Source organism: Lactuca virosa, chromosome 2, assembly GCF_052849685.1.
Source record: "Lactuca virosa cultivar CGN04683 chromosome 2, Lactuca_virosa_CGN04683_v6, whole genome shotgun sequence".
In the NCBI taxonomy this organism is placed as follows: Eukaryota; Viridiplantae; Streptophyta; class Magnoliopsida; order Asterales; family Asteraceae; genus Lactuca; species Lactuca virosa.
This window is the reverse complement of record NC_136427.1, coordinates 190,239,998-190,254,040: the sequence shown is the minus strand read 5'-3', so window position 1 is coordinate 190,254,040 and position 14,043 is coordinate 190,239,998. Positions and strand designations below refer to the sequence as shown.

The 14,043-nt window shown below is 36.2% G+C and overlaps 1 protein-coding gene and 1 long non-coding RNA gene across 2 annotated transcripts; one reads left to right on the top strand and one right to left on the bottom strand.

Moving 5' to 3' along the window:
• Window positions 1-777: 777 nt before the first annotated feature.
• Window positions 778-1,296, top strand: LOC145158075 (uncharacterized). Its single transcript, XM_079077022.1, has one exon. The coding sequence runs from the start codon at window positions 778-780 to the stop codon at window positions 1,294-1,296; it is 519 nt and encodes a 172-aa protein (XP_078933148.1).
• Window positions 1,297-11,518: 10,222 nt separating this feature from the next.
• LOC145156685 (uncharacterized) lies at window positions 11,519-12,889 on the bottom strand. Its single transcript, XR_013736857.1, has 3 exons — window positions 12,754-12,889; window positions 11,955-12,095; window positions 11,519-11,841 (listed from the first exon to the last, which is right to left on the bottom strand). It is a non-coding gene; the product is annotated as an uncharacterized LOC145156685 (long non-coding RNA).
• Window positions 12,890-14,043: the final 1,154 nt, after the last annotated feature.

Below are 14,043 nucleotides of genomic sequence, written 5' to 3'. Positions count from 1 at the left end.
GTACACTCAGAGAGTGGACCAGGTGGATTGAAGGCCTGGTGCGGGCGGACCAATCACATTGTAGACTCGATGTACATGGCTAGACTCGGAGGGTGGACCAGGTGGACTGAAGGCCCGGTGCGGGCGGACCAGTCACACAGTAGACCCGATGTGTGTGGCTGTTCTATTTGTGATATGTTATGAGTATGTTTATGTGTGGTTGGTATTTTTGGGGTAACTCATTAAGCTTTCGGGCTTACAGTTCAGTGTATTGTTTCAGGTACTTCAGGAGATCGTGGCAAGGCGAAGGCGTGATCGTACCGCTCCTCATGTTTTATGATTTATGTGATATGGTTCTGGGGGATACCCTGATGTTTAAACTATTTTGAAAACGAGATGTATGAACTTAATGGTTTTTGAATGAATTAAAATGTTTTAATTTGGCTCAAATTTTATGGGTGTTACAGGTGGCAACCATAAAAACCGGGGAGGCCGTCGGGGAGGTGGTACTTCCCAAGAACGAGGAGGAGGTCGTGGTTCATTCCAGAATCGTGATAAAAGCAAGATTCAATGCTATAACTGCCAAGAATACGATCACTATGCTGCCGAGTGCAAAAATCCACGACGAGAAAGAAATCAAGAGGCCAATCAAAATCAAGAAGCTAACCTAGCACAAGTAGATGACGATGATGAGCCGGCACTACTACTACAATCAAATCGTGTGAAGATGTGTTCTTAAATGAGGAAAAAGTAACTCCAAAGTTGAGATCTGTTAGTGATGACTTCAATAGGTCCAACATGTGGTACTTGGACAATGGCGCAAGCAACCATATGACGGGCGAGAAAGAGAAGTTTCTTGAGCTTGACATTAGTGTCCGAGGACACGTAAAGTTTGGGGATGGTTCGAAGGTGTGTATAGAAGGTAAAGGTTCGATCTTGTTTCAATGCAAAAATGGTGAACAACGATTGCTACAAGCGGTGTACTACATCCCGAGCTTATGTAGCAATATCATAAGCTTGGGACAACTCGTAGAGGATGGATATGAAGTGTTGATGCGTGGCTTTTTTCTGTGGATTCATGACAGGAACGGGAAATTACATATGAAGGTAAAACGCTCTCAAAATCGCTTGTACAAAATTATCTTGAATGATTCTGGACTTGTATACTTGTTAGCAAATTTAGATAAGCCATCATGGCTATGGCATGCACGCCTTGGTCACGTGAATTTTCCTGCTATAAAACTAATGAAATATAAAGAAATGGTTCATGGGTTACCTAAAATAGATCACCCACTCAGCTGTGTGAGGGTTGTTTAGTTGGGAAGCAAACTCGAAACCCCTACCCAACACAAACCAACTATAGGGCTGGGAAAAGACTTGAATTTGTGCATGGTGACCTTTGTTGTCCAATATCACCGCCCACACCTTCTGGTAATCGGTATTTTCTTCTATTAGTCGATGACTACAGTCATATTATGTGGGTCTTTATGATAAAAATAAAAGATGAAGCATTCAGTGCTTTCAAAAATTTTCGCATACTCGTTGAAAATGAAACAGGTGAAAAAATCAAGGTCTTTAGAACTGATCGCGGTGGGGAATTTCGCTCGAATCAATTCATGGCTTACTGTGACGAGACGGGTCTAAATCGTCACTTCACAGCACCATACTCCCCACAACAAAACGGTGTCGTGGAGAGAATAAATCGTACTGTGATTGAGATGGCGAGAAGTATTTTGAAGAGCATGTACCTGGAAATTTATGGGGAGAAGCGGTACGACACGCTGTCTATGTACTTAATCGGGTGTCCACGAAAGCACTTAAAGATAGAACTCCATATGAGGCATGGTCAGGAAGAAAACCCCACCTTTAACACTTAAGGGTGTTTGGATGTATTGCTCACACAAGGGTAGCAAGCGGTCACTTATGGAAACTCGATAACCGTAGCATGAAGTTGGTGCACTTAGGCTGTGAACCAGGGAGTAAAGCCTACCGATTACTTGACCCAGATACCGGAAAAGTGTATGTAAGCATAGATGTAAAATTTGAAGAAAATAAATGGTGGTCATGGAATGAAACAGAAAAGTATCAGACAAGTAGAGGAGCCACTTTTGTCCTTGAAGGGTACAAATCACTAGGCCACAATGGTGATTCAGAAAATCAACATTCCACACCATTGCACCCTGAGAGTGCAACCGAAGACTCGACCCAAATCCCCTCGCATGAGCAGCACCAGCCAATGAACACTCCAGAATCTCTCTCTACACCCATGGAATCAGATAACACGGTTGGTCCAAGTGTTTCCTTAACAAACTCGACAGGAAGAGATTGTCCAGAAAAGTATCGCTTGTTAACTGATATTTAAAATGATTTTAACGAGCTTTTATTTTTGCAAAATGTGGACGAACCCACATTATATTCAGTGGCTACAAAGGATGAAAATTGGGTCAAGGCGATGAAAAGTGAGTTAGACACAATTGAAAGAAATCATACCTGGAACCTCGTCGACCTACCACCAGGTCGTAAACCCATCGAACTCAAATGGGTTTATAAACTAAAAAGGGACCCAAACGGTAATGTGTTAAAGCACAAGGCCAGACTAGTAGCGAAGGGCTATGTACAGAAGCACGAGATAGATTATGATGAAGTGTTTGCACCCGTTGCACGACTTGAAACAATAAGAATTCTACTTGCCCTTTCAGGTAAAAACGGGTGGATTGTACACCACTTAGATGTTAAATATGCATTTTTATATGGAGAATTGGAAAAAGAATTTTATGTGGTCCAACCAGAAGGATTTGTAAACCGTGATCAGCCAAATAAGGTATACAAGTTTTCCAAAGCACTTTACGTGCTCTGCCAAGCTCCTAGAGCTTGGAATGCAAAACTGGATATGTGTCTTAAGAGGCTAGGCTTCAAAAGATGCATGAATGAATATGTTGTTTACACAAGAAACAAAGATGGAAAGCTTCTGATTGTAGGGGTATATGTTGACGATCTTATTGTCACTGGAAATTGTGATACAGAGATAAAGAAATTTAAGGATCAAATGAATAAGGAATTTGAGATGAGTGATCTGGGAAAGTTGTCATATTATCTTGGAATTGAAGTCCATCAACAAGAAGGTGGAATCACATTGAAACAAGCAGCTTATGCTAAAACAATACTTAAGAAAACAGGTATGAAGGACTGCAATGCGTGTAAATACCCCATGGAGCCTAAATTGGAACTAACCAAGGATGAAAATGGAAGCCAGGTATATGCTACTGAATATAGGAGTGTGGTTGGTGCACTAAGGTACTTAACCCATACCCGACCTAATATCTCCTTTGCTGTCGGGTTGGTAAGCAGGTTCATGGAGAGACCCACAGTTCAACACTTGAAGGCTGTGAAGCATATTCTGAGATATGTGAAAGGGACAGTGGATTATGGTCTGATTTATGCAAGAGGTAGTGGTGAAGTCATTATTACCAGTTACACGGATAATGACTATGTGAGAGATGTGAATGATAGAAGAAGCACAGGCGGAATGGCATTCTACCTCAATGAAAATGTAACGACGTAAAATTTTCAACCAATTTTTCATTTTTAAAACACCGTAAATTACATATCACATTTCTCCAAAACTTTAAGTCTCAATGTCAAAACATATTTCAAATTAGTTTTTCACAAATCCAGGATCCACAATAAACATAACTCCAGCTCAGGTGTGTGTGTGTGTGTGTACAATCAAGCCGGTCCCTTCCCGCGATCGTCGGAGGTACCTGAAATACATAACACATAACACGGTAAGCACGAAGCTTAGTGAGTTCCCCAAAATACCACACACAAATAACTAGCCACTCGAGGCTATAGCTCTGTAAGACCCTCCGGTCAATGTGTCTCAGTGGGACCGTCCAGTCCCACAGCTCGTTGGACCCTCCGGTCTGATCTGGTTGGGACTCTCCAGTCTCATGGCTCGTTGGATCCTCTGGTCCGGTCTGGTTGAGAACCCTCCCGTCTCATAGTTCGTTGGACCATCCGGTCTGGTCTAAGTAACACATAATATAGCATACAATACATATCACACAAAAATGCATAACTCAAGCAAGTACATAAGACCCTCTGGTCACACATAGTTACTACTCTAGGTAAAGTATAGTGAGAAGACTCACCTCGCAAGGACTCAGATAATCTTGAACTCGAATCACCGGTCTAGCCTCCGCCTAACACACACAATAATTATCCCTAATTAATAACGGCTCTCACAAGGCTAGGCTAACCCTTCCATGCACTCACAGAAAGGTAAAAGACCATTTTACCCCTCCATGGGCTTAATAGACCACATGTTGACCAAACCCTAAAAGTCAACCGAAAGTCAACGACAGGGAGTACGCTGCGCGTACCAACTCTCTACGATGGGTGTACTCGGCTGCCATGCAGGCTTCGGGGATGCTCGACCCCTACATTGCGCGTACTGGGATTACGCCCAACGTACGTCCCAATTTCACTCTCCTCACATTTTTGGTCTTAATCAGTTAAGACATGGGCTCATATCTCAGATCTGGACTCCCTAATGTCTCTTAATCCATAAAGTCAATGACTTTAAGCCTTTGCATGGCTGATTAGGTCACAAACACTCAAAACACCCATCCCCTTTCCTTATGAAGCTCATAACTCATGCATGGCTCACTCCTAAAGTCCAAGATTGGATTTTTATGACTCTACTCCACAAAATACACTGAAAAGGGGTAGATCAAGGTCTCTGGAGCTCGTTATATCATAAAGTCTCCATCTTTTGGGACCAAAACCCTAAAATACTCCATATGAATGAACCAAACCATAGAATGAGAAAGCTTGAAGATTATACCTTTTTGTGAAGCTTTCCACACAGCTAGGCTCAGATCCAAACTCCTGGGGCTCTCACTCCTTCTTTTCCAAGCTCCTTCTCTACTTCAAGAAACAAAATTACACTCACAAGCTCCCAAATGCACTCTCCAGCTATAAGGACGAAGATTTAGGGTTAGGAGGGTTTGGTGTCTGGGAATGGTGCCCAGGAATGAGGTCATCATGTCCTTTAAATAGGGAGCTCACTAACAATTAGGGTTTCATTCTGGGCCTAGTAGGCCCAGCGTACCCTCTGGTACGCCCAGCGTACTAGGTGGCCTCCATGTCACATGTACGCATTCGAGTACGCTGGGCGTACACTCTAGTACGCCTTGCGTACTCGTTTACCACCTTTTCTCTAATAAGGGCCAATATGGACAAGAGCTCAAAAGATCAAGGTTTTACAAGATATACCTGGACTTGGGATGTTACAGAAAATTTAGTTACATGGGCATCACAAAAGCAATGGTGTGTTTCTCTTTCTACCTGTGAAGCCGAGTTCATGGCAGCTACCACATCAACGTGTCAAGGAATTTGGATCAGAAGGTTGCTTAGCGAGATAACAAATTGTAACATCAAGCCACCGGTATTGTACATTGACAACAAATCTGCTCTTGATCTGGTAAAGAATCATGTGTTTCATGGGAGGAGTAAACATATCGATACAAGATTCCATTATATAAGAGAATGTGTTGAGAATGAAGAAGTCACAATTCAACATGTGAACATTAATAAGCAACGGGCAGATATTCTCACGAAGTCGATGTCAAGAACCAAGTTTGAAGAGATGAGAGACTTGCTAGGAGTGAAGCAAGTAACCACTTCTGGATTAACGGGGGGAAATGTTGGAATAATCCAGAAGATTAGAAGATTTATCTCTTATTTTACTTTTCTTTGAGTTTCTTTAGTCATTATCATCTTTCCTGCAATTTAGAGATAAACACATCAGTTAGTTTTGTTTTTTCTTTTCTAGTATAAATAGGAACTTCTTTTTTGGTGTTTACGCAAGTTTTTTTGAAGTGAAAAAACCCAAGTTGAAAGTTGGACGAAAATACCCTTTCCTTTGTTTCTTCTTGTTCTCGTTTTCTCTGGTCTCCATTCTTGTACTCTTGAATTAAGCAGGGTCTGTTTACATCACCATAATACCCTTTTTCCTTACCATGCATAATGCCTACCTAATTCCTCGTGAGAATCAGTCTTCTAATTTGTCAAGTTATTATGATAATCATACACACCAACAGTACTACCATACTCAAAATGGCAGCTCCCATCAAAATAAGAACTGCAACAAGCTTGATGACCTCCAACGAAGACAAGGGTCAAGGGTAGAACTGTTGGATTAGTGTCTAAGTCCATAACTATTTTGTTATGTACTTGACCCGATTATGAGCATGGTCCTTTTGTGTTGCCTTCACCATAGCAATATGTAGGATGAATAATATATTAAAGGAGAAATCATAATGTTTAATTGATATTAGTAAGAATTAATTAAGAATTAATTTTGGTGCCTCCTCTCTCCTCCCTCTTCATCCAAGTTGCTTAGTGGTGTTTGTGACTCCATTAGAGGTGCAACACTTGAGGCACTAAGCTTTCTAAAGCCAAGGATTGATTGTTATTGCTATATAACAATCAAAGGTAAGATCTAAACCCTAATTTCAGTTATAGTTTATTAGATCTAGGGTTTATGGATTTGGATTATCAATTGCATGTTCATTAGACAAACTAGATCCAAAGCTATTAGGGTTTGCATGTACAACATAGGATTGATGTATTGCTTGAAACCCATCAGTGGTATCAGAGCCTAGGGCTGTTTGTTAGTGAATTTGATGCTTATTTGATCGAAAATTGGCTGAAAATCAAAATTTTTGGGTTTTTTCGACTTGACTCGCCGAGTCAACTGGGTGACTCGCCGAGTCCATAGTGAACTCGACGAGTCCAAGCCTGACTCGACGAGTCTGAGACACAGAATGCTGATTTTGCGGGATTTTGACCTGTTTTGGCTGTGGATAATTACCTAAAACGTTTTTTATTAATAAAATCCGATTTTTATCAATATTTGGAGATTATCCTTGCCAAAATAGAAGATAATTGTCAAAATTTAGATAATCTTTTGTTTTATTAGATAAATATTGATTATTTGTAATTTGATTTGAATTATCTTGTGAAAAAGTTTCAATTTCCCCTTAAGGTTTCATGGTTTAAATTTGAACTTAAATGTTTTGGTTTTGAAATTTAAATAGTTAAACCCTAATAGTTTTGAAAAGTTTCAAAACTTGCCCTCAAGTTTTGGAATTTAAATTTTTGATTAAAAGTTAATTTTGAAATATTTAAATTCTAATCCCAAATGTTTTGAAAAGTTTCAAAACTTGCCCTCAAGTTTTGGAATTTAAATGTTGATTAAAAGTTTGATTTTGAAATGTTAAATTCTAAAACCCTCGCATTTTGAAAAGTTCAAATTACACCCTTATGGTTTTGTTAAGTTAATTAAAAGTTTAATTAAAAGAGAAAGTTAATAAAACCACCTAGTATTTTAAAAGTGTAAAATACACCATATACTATATATATGTAACATTAAAAGTCTAACATTATATATATATATATATATATATATATATATATATATATATATATATATATATATATATATATATATATATATATATATATATATATGAGTAAAGAGTCAGTCTTACCGTTAGTAGGCTTCATTCATGAAGCTGGTCTATAAGGGGTGTTTAAGGAAATTGCCTATAAAATGGCGATTGAATGGGTATCCACTCTTACCCACCGCACTCTTGACTAGTGGAGGGTCGTTAGCCGAACGGGTAGGATAGGACAGAAACCTTCCATTATAAGTATAATGAAGTACAAAGTAACTAAATGTTTTTCAAATTCCCAAATCATAGTTACTTTAGGCAAAATGTGAAATTGTATGCTAATCCATGGAATTACACTTCGTACCCTTGTCAAACGTTAGTGGAGCGTGTGTGGTTAACCGGCACACTAATTTGGGATTGACTTTGGTGGCGAAGGGTGGCTCGATGTTTATCATAGATCAATGGAGCGTGTATGGCTAACCGGCACATTGATTAGGTGATAGTAGCATTGAGTGCACCACGTGATTCGCACGGTTATTCACACCTTGTTTGTGATCCTCGGCATCCCAGTCGCAAACCTAAAGGGCATAATCGAGATTAAACATGTCATTGAGAAGTTCAATGAATCTCAAAAGATCTAGGAGTTTCAATTCATTTAAAACTTAAACTTCATTTTTGTTTTTCATGGTGGGAATTGGTAAATCGTCATTTACCTACCTTCAAATATTCTGCAACTAGATTACGGCATCCCTCTTCTAGGTTGTAGAATATTGTGTTGGATCCTAGCCTTGATGTTTCATTTGGGTGTTACATCAAGGATCCTTATCAACTAACTTGAATTTCTCCCGTTTTGTAGATGTGTGAATCTAACAATGGTCTTCCCAAATCCCATGGAACAAGTTTTCCAAATGAAGATGATATTCCACGATATGATCGAGGAACCAGAGGTCATGCTTCACTTCCTCCATCTCCTCCAATTATTCTCCCTGACCCACAAGTTCGAAGGCTTGAAAAGTTCAAGCTCACTCAAGCCCTTTTGGCAAGTAAACAAGAAGATGGGAAACCTGTGTGTGCACACGTCTTAGAGATGAAGTCACACATTGATAGGTTAAGGATGTTGGGTGTCGAGATTTCAGGTGAGTTGGCTGTTGACTGGGTTCTTCAGTCGCTTCCTGAATCATATAGTGAGTTCGTAAGAGAGTACTATATAATGGAACACGACGTGACCCTCATTGATCTCACTTATTTGCTTATAGCTGCTGAATCAGCAATGATTTGGCGTGCTGATCAAGCAAATTTGTCTGGTGAATCAAACTCCCAAACTTCAATGGACATTGGCAACATTGGAAGTCCAGAAAGGACTAAGTATGAGATTGTCCCATGTGATTTGCCAAAGGAGTCCATTTGATTTTATTTCCAAGAAAAGGGGCATTGGAGACGAAGCTGCCCAAACTACCTGAGAGATCTAAGAGATGGGAGAGTCAAGGGATTTGGCTCTACTTCAGGTAAAATCCACTATCTAACTCTTTTAAGTTCCTATTCTAGATTCTAAGTACATGACGTGATAAGATTACATTTTGATGTTTTGTAGGATCGAAGAAAAGAAAGGAAACTTAAGGGAAGAAGTGAGCTGAATCTGATCATGAAGAGATGGATTTCGATCGCATTCTTGAAGATTGGGTTCTTGAGCTACTATTTGGAGTTAGAATAGATTGCTTAGGAAATTGAAATAACATAGTTTTCATTTGAATTGCATTGTAAGGACAAGTTTTTCCGCAATAAAATGAATTTTGATTTCGTCTTATTTATTTATCCTTGCAACGGCATATGTGAAAATGGATGTTTAGGTATTTCTAATTTTAGCAATGTTGAATTGGATGTGATTCTTGATTTTGTTATTTGTGGAAATGTCGAGAATTTACCAAATAGGGAGAGTTTCTCATCGCCCAAGTTTCATTTGGACAGAAACTTGGAATCATTGAACATGCATTGCGTGATGAATGAGAAACTTCATATTTGGAAATTAGACTAAATCTTTGACAAAGTGTCAAGTGAAGGACTAAGAGATCGAGTACACTAGGTTGTACGTTGATCAAGTCCACCACAAGAGTGATAAAGATATTCGTCATGATTTACTAAAGTTTAGTAAATATGATTATACTTATAAGATTAAGTGTAATTCTGAGTTGATTGAAAGAGGTTCAATGAATAGCAGAGCGAATAAAGAAGAATCAAGTAGGCAGAAAGATAAAAGTTTCTCCATTCTAAGAAGGGAGAGTACCTTTTATTGTGTTTTATGATAAGTCTTAATGATTAAGAACCATATCTCAATTGATCCTCTAAGTGAGTCTTAGTGCATTTGTATGTCTAAGAAGAGGAATCGAGAATTGTGGAAATGGTTAAATCAAGAAGTCAATCATACTTCATTCCAATATCAAGTCTTAGAGTTATACTCCAAGATTGTGAATTGAGTGACACGTCTCACTAGTACAAAAATGACCTATGGTCACACTTTTGCCAAAACCGCCCAGCCACACTTTTAACTAAAATTGTGTCTAAAGGTTATTGCTAAAATTCTGCCATTGTTTTAATGACATTTTAAGTTGTATTTCATAACCATTAGTAATATAGTTGAAACCTTTAGACACGTTTAAACATAACAAATGTGACAATTATTAGCCACACTGGAACAATGAGGCCAAATGTCACCATCCGCCACATGTTTGTTAGATATACGGAAAAACTTTGTGATGGTTTTTATAAGAGACAATAGATTATTATATGGTCGCATGAAACAAATGTTTATGTGGCTATATCATGGAGCAGATATTGACATTTGAATGAAACATAACTAAAAGGTAATATATGGCTACATTAATTATTTGTGTGTTCATATGGTAGCGTTTATTACACATTGATTAAGAGAAACCAAACAAGTAACTATAAGTATTTTATGGTCATGTTTAGTCTATTATGTGTGTCTAAAAATAAACATTTGTCACGATAAAAGAAAAAAATGTATAAGTATAAGTATGTTATAGTCACAGTTAAACATGTTATGTGTAGCTAAAATGTATATTATATTCATGAAAAAATTAAATACTTGTAACTATAAGTAATTTATTGTTACTTTTTACAATTTGGTGTATGTATAAAAGTAAAAGATAGTCATTGTAAAAGAAAAAAAATTGATTGTAAGTATTTAACGGTCACTGATTAAATTATTAGGTGTGTAAATAAAAAAAAATAAAAAAAATTACTATGATTAAATACAAAACATGTGACTATGAGTATTTTATTGCCAATTTTTAGAACGCATAGTCATGATTTAATCTCTTATGCATGTTTAATAGTTAATAATAGTCTTGATAAAAGAAATATATATATATATATATATATATATATATATATATATATATATATATATATATATATATATATATATATATATATATGACGGTTATTATTTTGTGGACATTTATTCATTTCATACATGTGATTATAAGTAAAAAATATTAATAATCATAAAAAAAACATGTGACCTTTATTATTCTACGACCATGTTTTAAGGAAAAAAAAAACAATGACTATAAGTATTATATGGTTAAGGTTTAATGAAAAAAGAACCTTGAACTACAAGTGTTGTATGGTTATGGTTTAATTTTTACGTGCGACTAAAAGTAAACAATCGTCGTGAAAAAAGAAGAAACATACGACTATTAGTATTTCATGGTTACTGTTTAATTCTTATGTGTGTCGAAAAGTGAATATTTTGTTATGATAACAGAAAAAAAAACATGTGACCCTAAGTATTTTTTTGCCACTGATACTCAATGTTTAATAGTTGAATTCTAAACATTTTTTGCAAAAATAGTCAAAGTAAATATAGTGATGGTTTAATTGATCATTGATTAAATAAATAATATAAATTCAGAGAATTTGAATAGAAAATAAATTATATTAAATTAAAATGCCAACAAAGAAGTGGGAATAGTACAATTACAAGGAGAGAAAATAAAGTACACTCTTATAATTAGAGTTATCCATCACTAATCCACATTTTTGTTAAAAAAAATAGTTTAGCAATAAAGGTATTATTGTCACTTTTGGGTCAAAACACAAATGAGACAAAGGGTTCTAATTCTAATTAATAAACATCAACCAATTCTCCTCTTTCAAAAAAAACATCAACCAATTGACATTTTTTTAGGGGAGAACCAATAGCAACCGCCAACTAGAATACACTAGTTCGAGCAAATTTCGAAGAAACCTTTTTTCTCATTCAGGCAACTAACTTTGGGGTATCGAGCACCAGACAACAAAGCGCAAATTATAACCTTTAATGCATGAACTTTGAGAGGTTGAAGGGTATGTGGAAGGAGGTTACCGGGGCTGTAAAGACCTGCATAGGCACAAGGGAAAATCAGTAATTTAACACTAAAAACGATAAATTAGAAAAAACTTGAAATACTAAGTTGCAAATAAGCAAACTACTGTTTTACCAACTGATCATACCGAGAAAAATAACCCCAATGGTCATGTTGATGATCCAAAAATTGCGGACAGCATAATCCAAAAATGCTGCAACTCCATCGATGTAAGGCTTTTTGTGTCTATCAGTTCCCATCCAAGACTTGTCCATCTTTTTGTAAGGACCTGGTGTAAAAGATATTCATCCCAACTTGTAAAATTTGATACGACATTGAACATTCAGTATGGTATGAAAAGTAAAATCAATACAAATTGGACTACATTAAAATAGGAGCAATTGTTGGATAATTCAAAAAATATGGGTCAATATTAGTCTAGTGTTCCTCCCCTGTTCGTTATTTTGTCCACTGTGAAGTTTCCATTTTCAAGAATCAAGTAATTTGATTGTCAAGTTTTTGTCCCTATTAATCTCTTGTTCATATTTCCTTCTTGGTTTTGAGTGTCATTCTAACATTATCAAGTGACTTGATTACTGCATAAATCTTATTCTAAAATTAAGAATTAACTGAATTAATTCCAACACCATTAAATACTTTATTGGTTACATGTACTCTATATACATAATGTGTGTTCATAAGAATAAAATCTACTGATCTAAAAACAACATAGCACCAATCAGAAAACCTAATTATCTATGAACTTATCGGGTTTAGAATTGATAGCAATGGTGAAAAATTGCAGAAACTAATTGAAAATGGAGGGTGAATAAGGAATTTCCAATGAAAATTATGTCATTCATTCTCATGATCTTAATTTAAAAACACAAAATTAAAGTAAAAATCGGAGTACCAGGAATAATGTTTAGCTGTTTAAAAAAAATTACCAGGAGTTATATGTAGTCGCAGAGAGTGGAGTCTGTTGTTTTTTCGTTATAGTCTTTCGATTCCAGTTGCAATCAATTAGACGAGTACCCAATCAAACCCAGTGAAGATATGGAAATCCTTTACTTTGTAGGGTTAATGGGATGGTGAAACTACAGCAAACGTCAAAGTGTTAATTAGTATATTAAGTTGACATTTTGACCGGAGTGGTGTATTTAATAAAATAAAAAATAAGGATAAATACATTTTTATAAAATAGTATTGGTAAAGCAGTTTAATTTTACTTTGTCTGTTCCTAATTTCTTATCTGCTCAGCCGAACAAAGCATCACTTCATCTTATCTCCAATTTAATTTTAGTTTGTCCTAATTTGACTTTGACATTTGAAATTGGGGTTAAGAGTTTGGATTGTAATCGTGGTATTTTACTTTTTATGCGACCATCTTTTATCTTGAAATTTTATTTGTTTTTTAATGTTTTATTTGTTTATAATATTTTTTATGAATCTTTGGCTGGTGGTGAAGATGAATTGATGTTGAAACAATTATTTTTTCTGACGAACACCAACTATTTGATAAATTTCCTAAAATACCCCTAGATATAAAAATTGCTTTTGAATCATTTGACCAAACTGATTAATCCAACAATACATTCAATTTACACATTATGAATCTTTGTTGCCCTTATAATATATTTAATTTAAGAAGCGACGGTTTATTTATTATTTGTTTGTTTATAAATTTTGCTTTTAGTAAGGGGAAAAAGCAGAATTTGAATTGCATACTATTTGATAAGGATGATCAGGCCATGATTTTGTTGGTAATTTCTTTGAGACTCATGGTTACATGAGTTTTAATGGGTTCATAAAGAAGAATTGCGTTTTTTTTTTTTAAGTTGTTAACAGTTTGTAACTCATCAGTGAGAAATGTATGTTGTAAACTGTAATATAGTTGAAGCAAGATATTTTTTAAAATCTAAATAAGATATAAAATATTAGGTAACCAAATTAAGAAAACGAAAAATGAGAAATATAAATCTATATGATTAATTAATATGTAAATCAAAATGGTATTATTACAAAAAAAAAAAAAAAAATTGTAAAGGATAAATACGGTAAAAAAAATTAATTCCCACCACCCACCACCACTACCGTTACCGCTACCGCCACCACCACAACTACCGTCTCCACCACCATCACCACCACCACCTACCTTCACCACCACCTGCCACCACCACCTACCACCGCCACAACCACCACCACTTGTCACCGCTACCACCATCGCCACCACCACC